General features: G+C 42.4%; 1 protein-coding gene across 1 annotated transcript in view; it reads right to left on the bottom strand.

Annotated features, from left to right (window-relative positions):
* The window catches only part of LOC134350232 (protein disulfide-isomerase TMX3-like), a 161,658-nt gene that overhangs the window by 73,114 nt on the left and 65,229 nt on the right, over positions 1-23,315 (bottom strand). The window contains exon 9 of the mRNA XM_063055243.1: positions 15,887-15,953. Within this exon, the coding sequence (XP_062911313.1) occupies positions 15,887-15,953 (67 nt within the window). The remainder of the gene's footprint in view (positions 1-15,886; positions 15,954-23,315) is intronic.

Raw genomic sequence — 23,315 nt, 5'->3', positions numbered from 1 at the left:
CACCACCTTCTGGATAGCCTCCAACCTGATGGTATGAACACTGACTTCTCTAACTTCCGCTAATGCCCCACCTCCCCCTCGTACCCCATCCATTATTTATTTATATACACACATTCTTTCTGTCTCTCTCCTTTTTCTCCCTCTGTCCCTCTGACTATACCCCTTGCCCATCCTCTGGGATCCCCCCACTCCTTTTCCTTCTCCCTAGGCTTCCTGTCCCATGATCCTCTCATATCCCTTTTGCTAATCACCTGTCCAGCTCTTGGCTCCATCCCTCCCCCTCCTGTCTTCTCCTATCATTTTGGATCTCGCCCTCCCCCTCTCACTTTCAAATCTCTTATTAGCTCTTCCTTCAGTTAGTCCTGACAAAGGGTCTTGGCCCGAAACATCGATTGTACCTCTTCCTAGAGATGCTGCCTGGCCTGCTGCGTTCACCAGCAACTTTGATGTGTGTTGCTTGAGTTTCCAGCATCTGCAGAATTTCTCGTGTTTATGTATACACAGAGGCTTTCACAACCCGTACGGCATGGCAGGAACACTATGTACAAACACACCGGAAGTAAAAAAAAAAGAACTGAAGTAAAACTCCCCATTATCCTAATTAGTATTAACTTACTTTTAATAATGCTTACAACACTTCTCCCCCTTTAAAATTTAACATTCCCCAAATACAAAAAAAATTAGGAAATAAAAAACAGTGGTGTTATTAACTTGCGTACCCTTGAAAACTTATACTAGTACCTTAGCAACAGTTTACCAATACAAAACATCTGGAAAATGTGACAGATTCAACATTCAATCTAACAACACGAAATAAACTGTCCCATCAAAGATTCGGTCTGTCAGGAGGTTTACGAGTGCGCTGTAATCTGTGCACTACCCCCGGTGATCCAGCAGGCACTGCTGGTGAGGGTGTTTTGGGTGGATCTGGTTTTGGGGACATGAGAGGGGTCTGTGTGTCTGCGTGAGAATGTCCATCCTCCTCAGGGGACCCCGGCCCCTCTGCCAGCATCTCCCCTCTGACAAAGTCACTGGTGGACATGCTTCCACCATAGTCTGTCTCACAAATGGAAACTCCATGGAACTGTCTGCCTCTGAGCCGGTATCATGTTGCAGGCGCACATGGTCCTGATGTCTGCGGAAAACACGCCCATCAGTCAGCTTAACCACATAGGCGACGGGACCACTCTGTTTAAGAATAACCCCAGGCAGCCATTGCTGATTGTTTCTCAAATAGTCATTGCCATCCGGTTTTAACTGTCTCTCTCGTGCTTGCTGATCATGTCCCTCCTTCTGCTTTTCCTGCTTTCTCTCCACTTTTGCCTTCATGTCCCGCGCAGCAGGTCCAATCTTGACTTGGGCCTACGCCCCATCAGCATCTCTGCGGGAGTGCGGGCAGTCATAGTCTGTGGTGTGAGGCGGTATTGAAACAGGAAATGTGAAAGCTGAATGCTAAGAGTCCCATTGTCATCCGCTTCAGGCTTTCCTTCACTGTCTGAACAGCCGCTCAGCCAAACCATTGGAGGCTGGGTGGAAAGGGGCCGTCTGAGTGTGATGAATGCCATTCTGCTGCATGAACTCACTGAACAGCTCACTGGTGAACATTGGGCCATTATCAGTGACCAGAGTGTCAGGCAACCCGCGGACTGCAACCACTTGCCTAAGTTTGTCTATGGTTGGGGGGCGGTGATCTTGTGTCCCAGGTAAGTCACACTCGATGCCAGGAACACACATTTTCCGCATTTCAACTGCAGCCCTGCGTCTGAGAGCCTCTACAGCACCCGTCCTAAATTAGCCAGATGCTCCACCTCCGTAGCCCCAGAGATCAAAGTATCATCAAGGTACACTGCTCCGTGCGGAATCCCCTGCAGCAAAGAGTCCATTGTCCTTTGGAAAACGGCAGAGCTGGATGCCACTCCAAACACCAGGCGATTGTACTTGAATAATCCCTTGTGTGTATTAATTGTGACATACTCCTTTGAATCCTCGTCAAGCAGCAGCTGTTGATAGGCGTGGCTCATGTCCAGCTTTGTGAAAAGCTTACCCCTATGTCCTCCTGTAGGTCTCCTCACTAATGACTGATGCAGTAGCCCTGGAATCAATCTCAAACTTAATGTCCTTTCCCCTGACAGTGACTGGCATAATATGGTCAGGTGGTTCTTCATCTGTTTCCACTGCAAACATGTTGTAGGCACATGCTGCCTCTTCATCTGCTTCTTCTAGATGGTGTGTGGCTGCCTGAGCCTGTTGAGGTTTCCCCTGCCCAGGCTTAATCTTACCCTTTGAACTTCTGCACTTTTTAGCTAAATGTCCCTTTTTGCTACAAGCATGGTAGACAGTGTCTTTGAATTTGCAATTATTTGCATAGTGCATCCCTCCACACTGGAAACATTCCACCCGCTTTGCCTGTTTACCAGTCTCCCTCCTGACTTGGTGCATGGCCACAGACTGCAACCCCCCCTGTCCTTTCTGGATATCCTTGACATTATTAGCAGCCATATCCATGCCTTGGGCAATCTCTAAGGCTTTCTTGAGAGTCAGCGGTGGGGTTTCCCGTAACAGGCGGAGTTGTATGCCGTCATTATGCTGCTGAAGCTCGGCCACAGACCAACCTGGCTTCCTGAAACGGCTATGAAACTTACACCGTTGGACTATCACAGAAGGTTTCAGATTGTAGTGGTTCCCCACGAACTTGACCAGTTCGTTATATGGAATGTCCCCTGGTTTCCACGGTGTGGCTAAATTCCTCATTAGCTTGTAAGTCTTTGCCCCACACACACTCAGGAGAATAGAGCGCTTCTTAGCCTCCTCAGTAATTCCATTAGCACAGAAAAAGTGTCCCAACCTTTCCTCATACTCCGACCAGTCCTCCGTAACCTCCACAAATTCAATGATAGTCCCAAACGTAGCCATCTGAACGTGAGGCCCCTTATCGGCGCTGCTGCTCCCGTTCAAGACGTGCCGACACGTCCACAAAACCAGTTTACTTTGTCGCCAAAAATATGTGGTAACTTCTACTTTGAAAAAGCCCCACTCAATAACTTCATGCCCAAAGAAACAACTTTATCTCGAACGTCAAAATCCTAATCTATATACAGATACTTTTACAACCTGTATGGCATGGCAGGAACACTATATACAAACAAACTGGAAGTAAAAACCCCCCATTATCCTAATTAGTATTAACTTACTTTTAATTATGCTCACATTACAACAACAACCTGTTAGTCAAAACTGCCCAGTGCATCACTGACACCCGCCTACCCACTACTACTACTACTACGTTGACCCTGGCCGAGGGGGCCGGCGTCAGGCACAATGACGGACTCTCCACTTCTCCCCCTCCCTCATCAGTGTGTTCAGTTCATCTACATTAGCCGCGCCGCTGTCTTCTAGGAGCATGTTGACCATAGTCTTGGGAGGGTGCCCAGGGTTCATCCTCCCGTGCTTGGGCTCCCATATGATGACTAGGCTGGCAGGTAGCTTGGGGTGGCATAGACAGTGCCCCGCTAGTTGCAGTCTTCTCGCCTCGATTTTAGTGGTGAGCATCGGTAGGTCATTATAGAGCTCAACGTTCGTCATGTGCTGTTGCCAACTCACATCAAGAGCCATCCGGAGCATTCGTGTATAGCAACCATCTAGAGACTTTCGCATAGTCTTGGTGAGTGTCCACGCCTCACATCCGTACGTGAGAATGGACTCTATGACTGCTATGAAAATCCTCTTTTTAAGCCCTCTGGTTAGGTTTACCCACCATCAAGGACATACACACCGAAAGGTCAGTAAAATTTTGAAGGATCCCACACACCCTGCTCACGCACTGTTTCTCCCATCGGGGTGGAGGCTATGTAGCATCCACACCAGGAACACCAAAAACAGTTACTTTCCCCAAGCAGTAAAACTGATCTACATCTCCACCCACTAACTCCACCACCATTTTATTATTTCCCATCAATCACTTTATGTACAGTCTAGTGTCACTTTATGGACAACTAATCTATGTATTTAAGCCATCTTATATATTTATATAGAAACACAGAAAATCTATAGCACATTACAGGCCCTTCAGCCCACAATGCTATGCTGACCATGTAACCTGCTGTAGAAACTGCCTGGAATTTATTGTGTTTTAAAATTATTATTGTGTTCCTTATTTTTGTCTTTTTTTTGCACTGTATTGGATCTGGAGTAACAATTATTTTGTTCTCCTTTGTCACACTGTGGGTTTTGGAAAGGGTCCCATGCCCTTAAGAAGGTGTGGACTTTAAAAAATGGACAGCAGGTCTGGATAGCACATTCAGTGCAAAGGTATTTATGGTGAGCCAGAGGTGAAAAACTTTTAGAACAAGTTCAAAAATATTTACAGCGCAAAAATGGCAAAATAACAAAAAGAGAAAATGCAAATATACACCATCACACCTTTAAGACTACAGTTCCAAAACATCAGTCTGAAGTAATAGGCCATCTGACCCATCGAGTCTGCCTTAAATACACCCAGCAACCTGGCCTCCACAGCTGCATGTGGCAACAAGTTCACCACCCTTTGGCTAAAGAAATTTCTCTGCATCTCTGTTTTGAAAGACACCCCTCTATTCTGAGGCTGTGCACTCTTGTCCTGGACTCTCCCACCATGGGTAATATCCTTTCCACATCTATTCTGTCTAGGCCTTTCAACATTCAAAAGATTTCAATAAGATTCCTCCCTCATCCTTCTGAATTCCAGCGCCATCAAATGTTCCTCGTATGATAATCCTTTCATTCCTGGAATCATCCTTGTGAACCTCCTCTGGAGCCTCTCCAATGCCAGCACATCTTTTCGAAGATGAGGGGCCCAAAACTGTTCACAATACTCAGGGTGAGGCCTCACCAGTGCCTTATAAAGCCTCAGCATCACATCCTTGTTCTTGTGTTCTAGACCTCTTGAAATGAATGCTAGCATGGCATTTGCCTTCCTCACCAGTGACTCAACCTGCAAGTTAACCTTCAGGGTGTTCTGCACAAGGACTCCCAAGTCCTTCTGCATCTCAGATTCCTAAGTTTTCTCCCTGTTTAGGAAATAGTCCACACATTTATTCCTACTACCAAAGTGCATGACCATGCATTTTCCAACATTGTATTTCATTTGCCACTTTCTTGCCCATTTTCCCAATCTGTCTAAGTCCTCTGCATCCTACCTGTTTATGCAACACTACCTGCCCCTCCACCAATCTTTGTATCATCTGCAAACGTGGCAACAAAGCCATCTATTCCATCTAAATGGTAAGGTAATACACCTCACCTTACCACACCCTCTCTCCTTCTTCACCTACATCAAAATGAGCCTTTAGGTAAGGATCTCCTTACTCTAGGAGAAAAGGAATAGTCCATTCTTTGGAATGATGGGGGAGTTGCTACCATGAGCCTGAAAAATTACATAAAAACCAAAACAGGTCAAAAAACCTCTCTGGGAAGAGTAAAGGAGGTGGGGTATGCTTCTCGATCAATAATAACCCCCGGAATGTGCATGTCCTCAAGTCCTTTCGTTCTCTGGATCTGGAGCACCTTGTGCTACTATGCAGACCTTTCTGTCTGCCTAGGGAGTTCACGGTTGTTATTATCACAGTGGTGTACAGTCTGTCTCAGGCTGATACTGGCCTGGCTCTCACGGAACTGTACGAGACTATCACCATAGTCATAGTCATACTTTATTGATCCTGGGGGAAATTGGTTTTTGTTACAGTTGCACCATAAATAATAAATAGTAATAGAACCATAAATAGTTAAATAGTAATATGTAAATTATGCCAGTAAATTATGAAATAAGTCCAGGACCAGCCTATTGGCTCAGGGTGTCTGACCCTCCAAGGGAGGAGTTGTAAAGTTTGATGGCCACAGGCAGGAATGACTTCCTATGATGCTCTGTGCTGCATCTCGGTGGAATGAGTCTCTGGCTGAATGTACTCCTGTGTCCACCCAGTACATTATGTAGTGGATAGGAGACATTGACCAGGATGGCATGCAACTTAGACAGCATCCTCTTTTCAGACACCACCGTGAGAGAGTCCAGTTCCATCATCACAACATCACTGGCCTTACAAATGAATTTGTTGATTCTGTTGGTGTCTGCTACCCTCAGCCTGCTGCCCCAGCACACAACAGCAAACATGATACCACTGGCCACCACAGACTCGTAGAACATCCTCGGCATTGTCCAGCAGATGGTTAAAGGACCTCAGTCTCCTCAGGAAATACAGACAGCTCTGAACCTTCTTGTAGACAGCCTCAGTGTTCTTTGACCAGTCCAGTTTATTGTCGATTCGTAACCCCAGGTATTTGTAATCCTCCACCATGTCCACACTGACCCCCTGGATGGAAACAGGGGTCACTGGTACCTTAGCTCTCCTCAGGTCTACCACCAGCTCCTTTGTCTTTTTCACATTAAGCTGCAGATAATTCTGCTCACACCATGAGACAAAGTTTCCTACCGTAGCCCTGTACTCAGCATCATCTCCCTTGCTGATGCATCCAACTATGGCAGAGTCATCCGAAAACTTCTAAAGATGACAAGACTCTGTGCAGTAGTTGAAGTCCGAGGTGTAAATGGTGAAGAGAAAGGGAGACAAGACAGTCCCCTGTGGAGCCCCAGTGCTGCTGATCACTCTGTCGGACACAACACCCTAGAGATTGTACATCCAGAGGCTGCCTTCATTGTTGCCAGTGACTTTAATCGAGCAACGCTGTCTAAAGTCTCTCTGAAGTTTTGTCAACACATTCAGGTGAGCATACAGGGAGATAGCATATTCGACCACTACTACTCTCCTTTCCGCAACACTTACAAAGCACTCCTCCACCTGCTGTTTAGAAAGTCAGATCACTCCCACAATTTGCTGTTGTTTGCAAGTGCAAACAAAAATATCCATGCTGCGCATTAGCCAAGCATGTACACCCAATAAGCATAATGTCAGCACAGCCAGACGGGGATACTGAGAATTAAGAGGCTACGGGGGCGGTGGGGGGGGGGGGGCCCAGGGGAGGAAGAAATTGCTCGTGGCAGACTTGTTCTGTCACATCCTTACACTTGTGTACAGCAAATGACATTAAACAATCTTGAATCTTCATTGTTTTATCTTCATGGATAGCTCTCTCCAAGGTCAGATCCACTGATTTATGACTGACTGTAAATTCTAGGCCAATATTCATCTAATACATGATCTAGTTCAATATTTTCCTCAACTTCTAACCCAAAAATTATTTGGCAATGGCAAATCTTGTTTTGGCTCTGTGCTACTGTGTTGATTAGATTTGTAAAATAAACAGGGCACCTCTGCATTGCGATAGGTATAGAGCAGAAAAGAGAGGTTATGCTTGGCCTGGGTCTTCTAAATTGTTTGCCTCTCAAACTCCAAGTCTTTCTTTAAACAGAATGTCAAACAAATAGAAACTTTTGGGGATGAATGTTTGTTGATCTGCATTCATGTCACCCAAGCAGAGCAACATATAGTACAATTAGATACACACTGCTTCTTCTCAAGAATTCTTAGGGAGAGGACAGAGGGAAGATCCAGTTCAAAGTTACATTTGGGACTAAACTGCAAGGTGGGATTAAACCTCTAGATTTTAAATTAGTGAATGCCAATAGTTTTGGCTGAAACTTATGCATTTACTAGTGAATTCTGTGCCAAGGTTGTGTAATGGCCTGGTTCACAGCTTTACTGTTATGCTGTAGGTATTTCATTTAGCAGTTCTGTAAGAGCAGTCTGTTCTGCCTGCAGCCTGTTTGGGTTATGGTTGAAGATAAGGGATGATGAGGAATGTGCGCCATCCAATTAGGATGGTGGAACTGGGGGAAGGTTTTTTGGTGAGGGTCTTGGATCGTTTTTTTTTGGTGGGAGATGAAGAGAGAAGACCCTGGGGAGAACCGGTTGTAGGATACTGGTGGGAGACCCATTTGTTCGAGAAGGATTGGGAGCAATGTTCAGAAGGTGGTATGTGTTTTCAGGCAGACCGAGGGCCCAGTGTGAGAGTGACAAAGAAGTTCAAGATGAGCTCCAACTAGTGCACGTTTTACTCTTTAAATATAATGGGCCCTTTTTGTTTTTTTTTCCTTTACTAACCCTTCAGTTAAGTACGATTAAAAAATACAATTCTTTTAGTCTTATGCAGCATGCTGTCTGTGATTTTTTAGCAGTGAGTTGTAACAGGGTAGCAAATTACACAGCATCCACACAAACCGGGGTTTGGGGTAGGAGAGCCGTTTTAATCTCACGGGTTTGACAGGAACAGAGTGCGTCTTTCCTAGACTCACGCAGCCAAGGAAACCAGCAGGGTTTCAATTGCATCTACTGGCAGTTTAGGAACATAACTGAATTTCCTTGTTAGTTATGCACCATGTAGTTCTCTGGAGGTTTGACCCTGCATCCACAGAAAGGCTTTCATGAATACAAATTTGCATGTAAGGCTTTGGTTTTAATTAATTTGTGTTCTCATACAAATATATAACAAAAAGAAGCTACTATATATGGAGTTACCAAAGGATCCTGGGTACTTTTCATTTACTTCTGCCCTGGGGTTGTCATCTGAAAGCAAGCCAGATTCTTGATACCTGCTGATGTAATCCATCTCACTGTCCATCCTCATCACTCCATACATTTTCAGAGCTTGCCCACTGTCATGTCCAATTTCCTTCCATGAACTTCCTTCATGGGCAATGTCTTTACCCCATACATGAGCTTTACTTAGGTCCACTTCAAAATGTTCACCGGGACAGATATGCAGGCAGATTAAAGAGAGGTGTAAAAATAATAGGGTTGCCATGGGGGACTTCCACTTCCTTAATATAAACCAGGATCTTCTTAGTGCAAGAGATTTAGATGGGGTAGATGGGGCAGAATTTTTAGGTGCATCCAGGAGGGTTTTTTAAAAATCAATATCTAGATTATCCAACAAGAAGAGGGGCTGTACTGGACTCAGTGTTAGGTAATGAGCCTGGCCAGGTAACCAGCCTTCCAGTGGGTGAGCAATTAGGGAACAGTGCTCACGACTCCTAAGTTTTAAGTTAGCTATAACTAAGTATGAACCTTGCGAGAGAGTATTAAATTGGAGCAAGGAAAATTATGAGAGCATTAGGCAGAAACTAGCGGGAATTAATTGGAACAGCTGTTTTTGACGTCCACATCCGACATATGGAGGGTGTTTAAAGGCCAACTGCACTGACACAGGACAGGCTTGTTCCAGTCAGGAAGGAAGGACAAGGATAGCAAAGCAAAGGACCTTGTATATTGAGACAGATGATGACTTTAGTCAAGAAGAAAAACAAAAGTATGTAAAGGTTAGGAAGTGAGGATCAAACAGAGCCTTTGAGAATTATGAAGAAGCCAGAAGAGAACTCAAGGAGGGAATTAGGGAAGCCAGAAAGGGCCTTGGCAAGTAGGATTAAAGAGAATCCCAAGGCATTCTATACATACAGTTGTAAGAAAAAGTTTGTGAACCCTTTACAATTACCTGGTTTTCTGCATTAATTACTCATAAAATGTGGTTTGACCTTCATCTAAGTCACAATAATAGACAAAAACAGTCTGCCTAAACTACTAACACACAAACAATTGTATTCCTTCTGGTCAATACTGAGTACACCATTTAAACAATCACAGTCTAGGTTCAAAGTAGTATGTGTACCTCTGGGGTAATGCCTTCTACAAAAGCTATATAGAGTCAGGTGTTTCAATCAATGAATGCTGAAGGATCCTCTCAAAGAACCCAAGGGTAATAGCAAAAGACCTGTTGAAATCTCTAGAACCTGCTCGAGTCTCTGTTCATGTGTCCACTATATGAAAAACACTGAACAAGAATGATGTACATGGAAAGACACCATGGTTGAAACCATTGTTCTCCAAAAAAAAAAATTACTGCACGTCTCAAATTTGCAAAAGTCCACCTGGATGTTCCACAATGCTTCTGAGACAATGTTCTGTGGACAAATGAGACAGAAGTTGAACTTTTTGGCAGAAATGGCAAACCACCATGTTTGAAGGAAAAAGGGTACTGCACACCAGCATCAAAACCTCATCCCAACTGTGAAACATGGACAATAATCTGAAACACATGAGTAAATCAACAACAGAATGGTTTAAAAAGAAGAAAATTTGCATTTTGGAATGGCCAAGCCAGAGTCCAGATCTTAAACAAATTGAGATGTGGTGACATAGCCTGAAGAGGGCTGGTCATGCAAGGTATCCTAGAAATATTGATGAACTGAAACGGTTTTGTATGGAGGAATGGTCTAAAATTCATCCTCACTGTTGTTCAAATCTGATCAACAGCTATAGGAAACATCTGGTGGAGGTTATTGCTGCTAAAGGAGATTTTACCAGTTATTAAGTACAAGGATTCACATACTTTTCCCAGCCTGGACTGTGATTAGACAATGTGTTCAATAAAGACATGAAAAGTACAATTGCTTGTGTATTATTAGTTTAGGCAGATTGTGTTTGTCTACTATTATTACCTAGATGAAGATCAGACCACATTTTATGAGTAATTAAAGCAGAACTACCAGTAATTGCAATGGGTTTACAAACTTTTTCTTACAACTGTACATTAAGAGTAAGAGGATAACTAGGGAGAGGGTAGGACCACTCAAAGACAAAGGTGGGAACAGTTGCTTGAAAGCAGAGGTCCTTAATGAGTAGTGCATCAGTACTTACCGAGGAGAAGGACTTGGAGGATAGGGAGATCAATGCTGAGCTTATTGATATGCTAGGGCTTTTCAAGGTAAAGCAGGAGGCTGTGTTGGGTCTCTTAAAGAGGAAAGTGGATAAGTCCGTAAGGCTTAATGGGTCATACCCCAGCTTATTGAGAAGTTGAAGAAGAGACTGCTCAGACCTTGACCAATATCTTCGTATCCTCTCAAGCCACTGGTGAGGTGTCAGAGGACGAGTAGCTATTGTTGTTCAATTGTTCAAGGAGGTAATCAGGGATAATCCTGGAAACTATAGACCAGGGAGTCTCACGTCAGTGGTAGGAAGGGTACTAGAGAGAATTCTTAGGGATAGAATTTATGAGCATTTGGAAAACCATGGCCTAATTAGGAAGAGCTAGCATGGCTTTGTGCAGGGTAAGTCCTGTCTTACTAATTAGATATAATTTTTTTTGACAAGGTGATGAGTGCGATTGATAGATAGATAGATAGATAGATAGATATACTTCATTGATTCCGAGGGAAATTGAGTTTCGTTACAGCCACACCAACCAAGAATAGAGTATAAATATAGCAATACAAAAACCACAAACAATCAAACAACAAATGCAAACTTTGCCAGATGAAAAATAGGTCCAGGACCAGTCTATTGGCTCAGGGTGTCTGACCCTCCACGGGAGGAGCAGCAAGTTCAATGGCCACAGGCAGGAACGACCTCCCGCGCCGCCCAGTGTTGTATCTTGGTGGAATATGGCCGAAGTCCAACAGTAAAAAGTTCAATATCCGGTCTACAAACACGTTCCTCGATCGTAATATGACCCAGACTGCACCATCTGTTGTTACCAAGGTAGAGCCATGGATGTTGTCAACATGGATTTTAGTAAGGCACTTGACAAGGTACCTCATGGGAAGCTCATCCAGAAGATTAAGATGCATGGGAGGGATTCATGGTGAATTGGTCGTTTGGATTTAGAGATTGTTTGCCCATAGAAAACAGAAGGTAGTGATAGAAGGGACTTACTCTAGCTGAAGGTTTGTGTTTACTGATGTTCTGCAGGGAACTGTACTGGGATCTCTGCTGTTTCTGATGTATACAAATGACCTAGATGAAAATGTAGATGGGTGAGTAAGTTTGCAGATGGTGTGAAGATTGGTGGTGTTGTGGATACCATAGAAGACTGGCAAAGAATAGAGTGAGATATAGATCAGTTGCAGATATGTGTGGGGAAATAACAGATGTTGTTTCACCAAACCAATTGTGAAGTGTTGCACCTTGATAGGTCAAATGCAAAGAAACAGTGCACTTTTAAGACAAGACCCTTAGTATTGATGAGCAGAGGGATCTTGGAGTCTAAGTTCATCACTTTCTGAAGGTGGCTACACTAATTAAGAAGGCATGTGGCACGCTTGCCTTTATTAGTCAAGTCATTGAGTTCAAAAGTCAGGAGTTATACAGCAGCTTTATAAAACTCTAGTAGGCCGCATCTGGAGTATTGCATACAGTTCTGGTCATACCATTATAGAAAGGATGTCAAGGTTTTGGAGAGAGTGCAGAAGAGGTTTACCAGGCTGGGAGACTGTTTTGCTGAACACCTACGCTCTGTCCGCCAGAGAAAAAAGGATCTCCCAGTGGCCACACATTTTAATTCCACGTCCCATTCCCATTCTGAAGCCACACTCAGGTTGGAGGAACAACATCTTCTATTCCGTCTGGGTAGCCTCCAACCCGATGACATGAACATTGACTTCTCTACCTTCTGTTAATGCCCCACCTCCCCTCCAGAGTCATTTATTTATTTATTATCATTATTTATTTATTTACTCTCTCCTTTTTCTCCCTCTGTCCCTCTCACTATACTCCTTGCCCATCCTCTGGGCTTCCCCCCTCCCCCTTTCTTTCTCCCTAGGCTTCCCGTCCCATGATCCTCTGATATCCCTTTTGCCAATCACTTTCCAGCTCTTGGCTCCATCCCTCCCCCTCCTGTCTTCTCCTATCATTTCAGATCTCCCCCTCCCCCTCTCAAATCTCTTACTATCTCTTCTTTCAGTTAGTCCTGACGAAGGGTTTCAGCCCGAAACGTCGACTGTACCTCTTCCTATAGATGCTGCCTGGCCTGCTGTGTTCACCAGCATTTTTTATGTGTGTTACCCAGGATGTTGCCTGGATTAGAGGGCATGTGCTATAACAAGAAGTTGGTTAAATTTGGGTTGATTTCTCTGGAGCTGCAGAGGTTGAGAGAAGATCTGATAAAGGTTTATAAGATTAAGAGATGCATAGATAGAGTAGACAGACAGGATCTTTTTCCCTTGGTTGAAATGCCTGATACCAGAGGGCATGCATTTAAGGTGAGAGGGAGATGTCAAGGACAACAAGTTTTTTTTAAACATAGAGTATAGTGGGTACCTGGAATGCACTGCCTGGGGTGGTAATAGAGGCAGATACCTAGGGACTTTTAAAAGATGCTTAGATAAGCATATGCTCATGAGGAAAGTGTACTAATATGGACATTGCGTAGGCAGAGAGACTAATTTAATTAGCCATTTGATAACTAATTTAGTTGGTTTGATACAACATTGTGGACCAAAGGACCTATTCCTGTGCAATATTGTTCTATATTCTATGTTATGGTCTCCTATCAGTTAATAAACTTGTTATCAATTTTCCTTGGAGGCGGTATTTCTCCAATTTCGGGTTTGTGTTGTCATCTTGGTGGTTAGATTCCAAGTTCTAGATCTCTCTCCAAGAGCCTCTCCACGTCCCTATACCTTTAAAACTCTAACACCACATGTCCTAAGGTTTCCATCTGATTTGGAATCAAAGCCTGAAGGTTGATCGGAAGTACAGAAGTCGAGGCCTGATGACTGGAGCTTGGGTCTGTGAGATCACTGGGAAGACAGGGCTCAGTGCCAGTAAAACTACAAGTCTACTGGAGGTCGAAGAACTCGGCCTGCCCTGAGGTTAGAGGACTGTATGTGCATGGGTGGCTGTGCGGGAGGGATGGAGAAATAGGGCTTGTTTCACTGATGTTGTTTTGTTGTGTTCTTTACGGTCCTGCCACTCATTGTGTTGATGCTAGAATGTGTGGTGACTCTTGCGGGCTGCCCTTAGCATATCCTTGGTGTGTTGTTAATACAAATGGTACATTTCACTCTACATTTTTATGTACAGATAGTAAATGAATCTAAATCAGCATCATATTTTATGCAGTATTGCTGTGAAATATCTTCAGTAATTTACTTGATGAATGGCACTGCACAAATGTAAACTGTCGTAAAAATGCAATTAGGTTACATCCATCAATGTGCATAGTCCCAATGAGATAAAAAATAAACTTCTCTCCTTGGTCCCAGGAGCTCAGCAGTTTTATTGGTGGATTGTAGAACTGAAATGTTGTCTGTGTCATATTATGTAGATGCTACCTGACCCGAGGGATTTTTTTCCCCCCAGGGATTTCTGCTGTTAGCTCAGCAATACAGTTTGGTCTAAATGATTGCCATGTAGGATGAGCTCATTATTTTGTACATTATGCAAAAGGGAAAGTTATTTCGCCTAACAAAGCAGTTTAAGAATTCACATCCTACACAGCTTGACCAACTGGTTTCTCAGCTCAATGTCAAAAATAATGAAGCAGTATACAGTCAGTGTCCACTTTATTAGGTACTCCTATACACCTGCTCATTAATGCAAATATCTAATCAGCCGATCATGTGGCAGCAACTCAATGCATAAAGTACACAGACACGGTCAAGAGGTTCAGCTGTTGTTCAGTCCAAACATCCGAGTGGGGAAGGGATATGATCTAAGTGACTTTGACAATGGAATGATTATTGCTGCCAAATAGGGTGGTTTGATTATCTTAGAAACCGCTGATCTTCCGGGTTTTTCAGACACAACAATCTCTAAGGAATACAAAGAAGGTGCAAGAAACAAACTACATCCTGTGAATGGCTGTTTTATGGACACAATTGTCTTGCTAATGAGAGAGGTTAAAGGAGAATGGCCAGACTCGTGAAAGCTGACAAGAAGGTGACAGTAACTCAAATAACCATGCAGTGTGCAGAAGAGCATCTCTGAACGCACAACATGTTGAAATTTGAAGTGGATGGGTGCCTGTAGCAGAAGACCACACATGGGTTCGACTCCTGTACCTAATAAAGTGGACAATGAGTGTATGATCATATTTGAGAAAGATATGGTAGACAATTTGTTGAATGTGCGGTATTACTGAAATTATTGACAAGTAGCTGTTAGGCAGCATGGATCAAACCAAGCAACTAAGAAGAATGGGATGCTTCAACAGGATATTTGAAACAATCATCAAAACAAGATACTTTCAGCAGATTGGAATTCACAACGAAGTTTGAATTTGTTGCACATTTCCCGTAAGTCTTTTGTGTAGGTTCAGCACTGGAGATAACACTGAAATTGTTCTCTACTCTGCTTCTGAATCTAGCATATATAGTAGTTTCAAAAGTAAGAAAGGGCATGGTGATTTCAGTAGTTTTTTTTCCCCTCAAGACACCTGTAAGTGATTATTACAAATACACGGAACTCGACACTTTACAATGAATAAGCAAATGAACACTAACTTTACGTCAAGCTTTTTCCAAAGGTTCTTGAAATTGCAAGCAGGGTGAACAAAATAAGTAAGCATTACTTTTGATGAATGCCACCAGTTAAGGAGACATCCGGATCAATTATTCTGAATATGCTAGATTGATTTGTAGGTTAGTTTCTCTTGGAGACTGGAAGTTGATGAATTTTAATTCTATGGAACTTTTTAAACAGGTACCAAAACTAGCAATTTTGGCATACAATAGTAAAAGCAAAAGCATACACCAAAGAGAATCAAAGAATTCATACCACTTATGAACTGAACCTACACAAAAGACTTATTGGAAATGTGCATTAAATTCAATCAGTATAGCGGAAATTCACCACTGAAAGCAAATCTCAAGTGCAATACCAAAACCATTCAATCATGTTATTTACAAGAATTCAGAAGCAATTGCAAAAAATCACATTATTCTTAACACTCATAATTTCATTAAAGTAACGGACATTGGTGCTTTGTCTGAAAGTACTAAGAAAAATGTAACAAAGCTTAATTTCACTTATTTGCTCTACTTGCATCTTCTGCGTGGTCTTTTCCATATAAATAGCATTCACACAGCTTTGAAGAAAGAAAAAACCATCTCTTCTTTACTCACCATCATACGTGTAGTAGGTTCCATCTTTGAACACCAACACAGCGGGAAGCTCCTGGACAGTGATATCCTGGTGGAAAAGTATCACAGTAAACTCAGAAGGGTTTGAATATTCTGTAGTGAAGTAATAGCACTTCTGCAAACCTGAAGTAAGAGCCGTTTTTAAAAGGGAGGGAAGTAATCAATGAATTTTGTGAAAACAAAAAAACCAAAGATTTTTAGAAGCAATTCTGATAGAATACGTACGTCATCTTTTTGGATGGTGGGCATTTAACAAGGATACTCTCAACCAAGTTAACCTTGCAGAACCTTCCTCACTGGGGAAAGTTGCAACTCAGCTGGGCACTGATGTCTAAACTAGGACAATATTCTATAAAAATCATGATGCAACAGACTGGCATGGTAATCTTCACATAAACATACATGGCCATAAGCATAGTCCCTGGGAATGTTCCATTCCTCTAGCTAGGCAGAGCTACAGAAAAGTCTGCACAACCATATACAGGCACAAGTAGCCCTGACAGTCTCTAGTATTGACTTTGAAGTCTAGAATCAGGAAAAGGCTCCTAAAAATGCCAGAAGTAACAGTAGGCCCAAGAAGGAGTCCTAAGAGATTGGAAAAGAAAAGGCAGAATGAGAGTAAACTGATGGCAAGCAAGAACAAATTATGAAAGACTAGTGAAGGGGAAAAAGTCCTTTATAAGTATGGATGGAATAACTAATGATGCTGAAAAAGCAAACGGCATAAAAATTCTTTGCATCCATCTTCACAGACATAAAAAAAAACATATGTCTTGCTTTCTTCGTACTTGCACTTAGGTGCTGGTCCCAGGACGGGTCCTCTGGAATGATAGCACGAAGGAATTAAAATTTGATGACCCTCTCCACTTCTGATCACCTCTGGCTTTCTTCTCCTGCAGTCAATAATCAGCACATTGGTCTTGCTGAATTCAACTGCGATTGTGTTGTGGCACATTGAGTGAGAGCAACATAAGACATAGGAGCAGAATTAGGGCATTCAGCCCATTTAATCTGCTCCACCATTCCATCATGGCTGATTTATTATCCCTCTGAACCCCATTCTCCTATCTTAACCCCATTAGCTTTCTCACCCTAAGTAATCACCTGTTCTTGATTTGTTTGTTATGCCAAACACATGCAAGGAAAGCCTCTCCTGATTATCACCTATCACTTCCTCTCAGCTGATGAATCAATGCATCTCAACAGCTCAGTGTTGAAAAACTCCTGGAAGAAATTGTGGTAGTAGTATATAGCATGCATTTTGGGTGGTGAACTTCACTGTTCATCAAATTGGTTTGGAAGAATCTTAAACCAACAGAAGAGATAGACCTATTTGTCCTCATCCTCAACAGTTCATTCATGGCAGAATCTATCCAGGATAACATCAGTAGAAATGAATACTATGTAGTCACGCGCAAACGCACTACTAAAGAAACACTCGGAGGCAGAGACAGCTGAACTCAGAATGCCTTTACTGATTCAAAATCGCGTGCTTAAATCTCCCCTCCCATGGACTCCTGCGACCCGTGGGGCGGACGTGACGTCAGACTATCCCCAGAAGGTCCACCCCGAGCGGGTAGTTCCAAACGTGCTACCACATGTCTGCCCGTGGCTCCTGATGGCGGGTCGAGTCCCCCATGGGCCGGCCGCCACAACTATTCAGTTCTGCAGAGGTAGTCTGTCCTAACATCAAAGACATCTTTCATTATGTTGTATTGCTTCCAGCTGTGTAAATTGGGACAGATTCATTGTAGTTCAGGCAGCTCAGAACTGGGTATTAGTGAGCCAACAACAGGAACAATGTTCAGCATGGAAGTTGGTAGTCTCATGCCACAGGTACTTTACTGTCTCCATCATGCATGACATAGAGCTAAATAATCTAACAAACAGATCCAATCAAAAATTCTGCAGAGTTTCCAAAATCTAATGGAATAGAATGGTGGATAATTAAAATCATTAACAGGAAAAGCCAGTTCCAAAACTCCTGCATCCTCAGTGACAGCAGGGCCCAGGGTGAAAGTGCTAAAGGCCTGGCTGAAGCAGCTGCAACTAGGTTCAACCATGCCAATGAACTAACAGAGAACATACAGCATTACAGATTTTTTAGCCCACGATGTTGTGCAAACCTTTTAACCTACTCTAAGATCAATCTAAAGCTTCCCTCCTACATAGCTCTCCATTTTTCTATCATCCATGAGCCTGCTAAGAATTTCTTAATCGCTCCTAATGTAGCTGCCCAACACCACCACTCTCTGTATAATATACTTACCACTGAAATCCACCCACCATATTTTTCCCCAGTCACCTTAAAATCATGCCCCTATGTATTAGCCATTTCCGCCCTGGCGAAAAAAAAGTCTCTCTGTCTTTCTCCTTAATCTATTCCTCTTATTATAACAGAGCTTTCTTCAGGAATTCATGCCATCAAGTCATCTAGACCAGCTATTTGTATTCACTCCATGTTATCAAGAAGTAGCCAATCAGTACTGGACACCACAAAAAATATGGGTGGAAATAACTCTCCAGCTGTAGCACCGTAGACCTGTGGTCCTGAACAAGTTGAACGTCTGGCTAAGCTGTTGTAGTGAAGTTACAACTATAGAAATTATTCAACCATGTGGAAGACAGGCACAGTATGCCCTGTTCATGAAATGAAATCCAATCCAATTTTGCTGGGAGTCCTAATGAAGGGTCTTGGCCCAAATTGTCGACTGTTCATTCCTTTCCATGTGTATTGCCTAGCTTGCTGATTTCCTCCAGCATTTTGTGTTTGTTCCAATTTTGCTAATAACCACCCAGACTATTTTCACTCAGCAGCAATGTGACGGTGATGTCATTAACACGGGCAATAAAATGGCATTCACTAACTAATAGTCTGCTTAGCCAGTTTGGGTTTCAGCAGGATGATTAGGCTCTATATCTAATCACCCTCTTGAAATCCAAACTAGGTGTTGCTAAGCACAGTATTGGTGAATGATTCAAACATGGACCAAAGTGCTGAAGTACAGTGAGAAAGGATTTGATCACGTATGGCATGAAGAAGCTCTGGTTATTATCCTACAACCATCAGGCTCCTGAATTAGCATGGAGAACTTGACTCAACTGAACTCCGAACTGATTCCACAACCTATGGATTCACTTTCAAGAACTCTGCAACTCATGTTCTTAGTGAGTTTGTTTTTTTGGCTATTTTATTTAAATTATGTTTTATTTTTATTTATTTTTCTATTTCTTTTAAAATTTTGTTATTATCTATCTATGTGCTTCCTTGCTTGCTTGTCTTCTTTTGGAGATTGTCAGTCTTTGTTTGTTATTTTTCACTAATTCCATTTTTTTTGTTTTACTGTGAATATCTGCAAGAAAATGAATCTCAGAGCAGTAGATGGTGACATAAACATACTTCAATAATAAATTTACTGGAGGAGAAGTTTAGGGCAGAATCCAAGATCCAAACACCTTCAGTTTCTTCAATAATGAATGTCCTTCCATCACAAGTTCTTAAGAGGGCATGTTCACAGATGTTTGCACAAACATACAATTCTCTTCAGTAAATTAAGAGAACATCATCGCCATGCAAAAGGAAAGCAACATTCATGGTTGAGAGCAACACACAAAAAATGCTGGAGGAAATCAGCAGGCCAGGCAGCATCTATGGAAAAAAGTACAGTCAACGTTTCGCGCTTCTAGCATTTTGTTGATGATGCTTGTATTTCCAGCATCCGCAGATTTTCTCTTGCTCATGATTCATAGTTCAGAAGCAGCATTTGCATCATAGAATTATCAAGCAAAGATCATCTCCAGCAGAGGGAGAGTAACTATCTATCTCTTTTATAAAGTCCTCACTGTCAGCATCTGAGAAGAATGCGGCATGGGATGGGAAGAAACAAAACTAATTGCCTCTCCGCAACTAAAAACTAATTATTTGTCACCAGTAATAACAAGTATTCAATCTGCCATACTGAGAAGTCCATACAAATATTTAAAGTTTCTGGAGAGGGAGAGCACCAGATATAGGTTAGGAATACCCAAATTTAAGTAACTGAAACACACTGCAATGTTATGGCTAAAGCCCAGCTTCTCCAAATGCTTACAATATTCGTTAGATCAGAGTAAGAAATGCACCTTCCAGAAACTGGTTTGCATTTGTTTGGTCCTCCCAATTCGTGTATCAAATAGCTATAGAAGGTCAATTTAAATTCAGTCTCATGCATCTATCACACCACCAGTATACCTGTTTACCTCACTATTAAACATAGGCATTATAGTCATATGTAGAAAATACAGCAGTTAAATGCATGCTCAGAAGTCTATTTTTTAAAGATTTTGTTTCAGATTTCTTTCTTTTTTGCAGAATCAGATAATAATAGATGACTGAGTGAATTATTCATTTATAAAATATTAAAATATGCCTTTGGATATTTGTACTACATTAAAAGTACCAGAGACTTTTTCCCCCAGGGAGAAAATGGCAAATATAAAGTGCATAATTTTAAGGCGATTGGAAGAAAGTATAGGTGGGAATGTCAGAAGTAAGGGTTTTTACACATACACACACTCACTCACAGGAAAGTGTGTGGAATACCCTGTGAGTGGTGATGACAAAGGCAGATACATTAGGGACGTTTAGGAAACTCTTAGCTAGGCACATGGATGAAAGAAATATCAGGTCTATATAGGAGGGTAAGATTAGGTTAATCTAAGAGCAGGTTAAAAGGTCAGCACAATATTGTGGGCTGATGGGCCTGTATTGTTCATTACTGATCTATATTCCAAAATTATTGGTTTAAGGGGGTAAGAAAGTCAGCAAGAACATATTAAATTCTTCCCTAAATATCATTCTGCACAGTCTGAAACAAGCTTAGGCAAATCAACCAAGATGGATATTGAAACAGAGGTGTATGAGGAAGACTAATACCATTTTCTTCTCCTGTCCAGATGTGTTAACAAACTGAATACTCTTTTTAGCTTAAATAATAGTCTTCAGCGTGCTGATTGCCAGCTGGTGTGTCTGTTAAGAAGTGACTGTTAGCTGCAAAACATGTCAATGCATTCTTGACCTATGCTAATGCACAATACATCACTAACATCATAAAATTGTACAGCACGAAAACAGGTCTTTAGCCCATCACATCAGTACAGAGCATCAAATACCAATTCACACCTATCCCCCCGCCCCTTAACATCAGCATTTCTCCTGTAACCCACTCATGCTAGGGGCAATTTAAAGTAGTCAATTAACTGTTTTGAAGAGGAATGTGAGAAAATTAAAACTGGAGTAGCCACATCAGGATTAGAACCAGAGCGGTTACTTCGAAGACATTTCTGTTAAAAATCAAAGTCTCATTGTGCTATGTGCTGTTTCCATGGTTATGAAACCAGCCATGGTTAAGGATGTAATGCTGAGGCTTTATAAGGCATTAGTCAGACTGGAGTATTGTGAGCAGTTTTAGGCCTATTATCTGGGAAAGGATGTGCTGGCATTGTAGAGGGTCCAGAGGTGGTTCATGAGAATGATCTCAGGAACGAAAAGGTTAACAGATGAGAAGCATTTGATGGCTCTGGTCCCATATTCACTGGAGTTTAGAATAATGAGGGGAGATTTCATTGAAACCTATTGAATACTGTAAGGCCTAGATAGAGTAGACATGAAGAGGATGATTCCTATAGGGGGAAGGCTAGGGCCAGAGGGCACAGATTCAGAATAGAAGGATGTCCTTTAAATAGAGATGAGGAGGAATTTCTTTAACCAGAGGGCGGTGAATCCATGAAATTTACTGTCACTGACGGCTGCAGAGACCAAATCATTGGGTATATTTAAAGTGGAAATTAGTAGGTTCTTGATCAGTAAGAGTGTCAAAGATAATGGGGCGAAGGCAGGAGAATAGGGTTGAGAGGGATAATAAATCAGTCATGATGCAATGGTGGTGCAAACTCACGGACCTGAATGGCCTGTCTTATGGTTATGAGAAAAACCAAAGACTATGCTGAAGAGTGAAATAGTTAAGTAAGAGGTCTAATCATGAAACACCAGGCCCTTGAGAACAATGGTGTCCTTGTATGAATTGAGCATCCAACATTAATGGTCAGAAGTAACCAATCACACACTCCCCTGTATCTGATTGTAAATGGAAGGTGATAGTGTTGGCACAAAGATGGCAGAAATGGATTGGACTTGGACTAGACTGTCAATACGGAACAGACCCACAGGATGAGAACAGAAAGGAGCACAATGGGAGCACCTGGTCCATATGGGATACCTGGCCGAGTACAGAAGACCTGTGCTGATCAACTGGCTGGAGTGTTCACTGACATCTTTAACCCTTCACTTTGGCAGTCTGAAGTACCTACCCGCTTCAAGCAGCCTTCAATTATACCAGTGCCTAAGAATAATGGGGTAACCTGCCTCAATGTGTATCATCTGGTTGCACTTACATCCACTATGATGAAGTGTTTTGAGAGGTTGGCGATAAAACACATTAACTCCTGTCTGAGAAGCGACTTGGATCCACTCCAATTTGCCTACCGGCACAACAGGTCACAGCAGATGCCATTGCATTGGCTCTTCACTCAACCCTGGAACATTTGGACAGCAAAGATGCATACATCAGGATGCTCTTTATCAACTACAGCTCGGCAGTCAGTACTATCTTGCCCTCAAAACTAATCAATAAGCTTCAAGTCCTTGGCCTCAACAGATCCTTGTGTAATTGGATCCTCGATTTTCTCACTCACTGACCCCGTAAGTTCAGGATTGGCAACAACATCTCCACGAACTCCATCGGCACAGTAGAACACAAGGCTTTGAATTTAGCTCCGTTCTACTCACTTTACACTTATGACTCCTCATGCCATACTTAAGTTTGCTGACGACACCACAGTCAATGGCCGAATCAAAGGTAGTGATAAATCAGCATATAGGAGGGAGACTGAAAAATTGGACTGACTGGTGCCACTATAACAACCTCTCTCTCAATGTCAGCAAGACCAGGGAGCTGCTTATTGACTTCAAAAGCAGGAAAATGGAAACTTATAAGCCAGTTATCATCGGGGTTCAGAGGTGGCAAGGGTCAGCAACATGTTGAAATTTCAGCAGACCTGTCCTGAATCCAGCACTTAAATGCAATTAGGAAGAAAGCATGGCAAAACCTCTACTCCCTCAGGAGTGTGCGAAGATTTGGACTGACATCTAAAACTGAAGAACTTCTATAGATGTGTGGTGGAAAGTATATTGACTGGTTCATCACTGCCTGGCATAGAAACACCAGTGACCATGAATGGAAAATACCACAAAAAGCAGTAGACAGCCCAGTTCATCACAGGAAAAACCCTCCCCACCACTGAGCACATCTACAGGGAGTTTTGTCATAGAGGAGCAGCATTCATCATCAGGGTCTGTCAATATCCAGGTCAT

The sequence above is a fragment of the Mobula hypostoma genome, chromosome 1 (genome assembly GCF_963921235.1).
Source record: "Mobula hypostoma chromosome 1, sMobHyp1.1, whole genome shotgun sequence".
In the NCBI taxonomy this organism is placed as follows: domain Eukaryota; kingdom Metazoa; phylum Chordata; class Chondrichthyes; order Myliobatiformes; family Myliobatidae; genus Mobula; species Mobula hypostoma.
The sequence above is the reverse complement of the archived record's forward strand: the minus strand, read 5'-3'. Positions and strand labels throughout refer to the sequence as shown.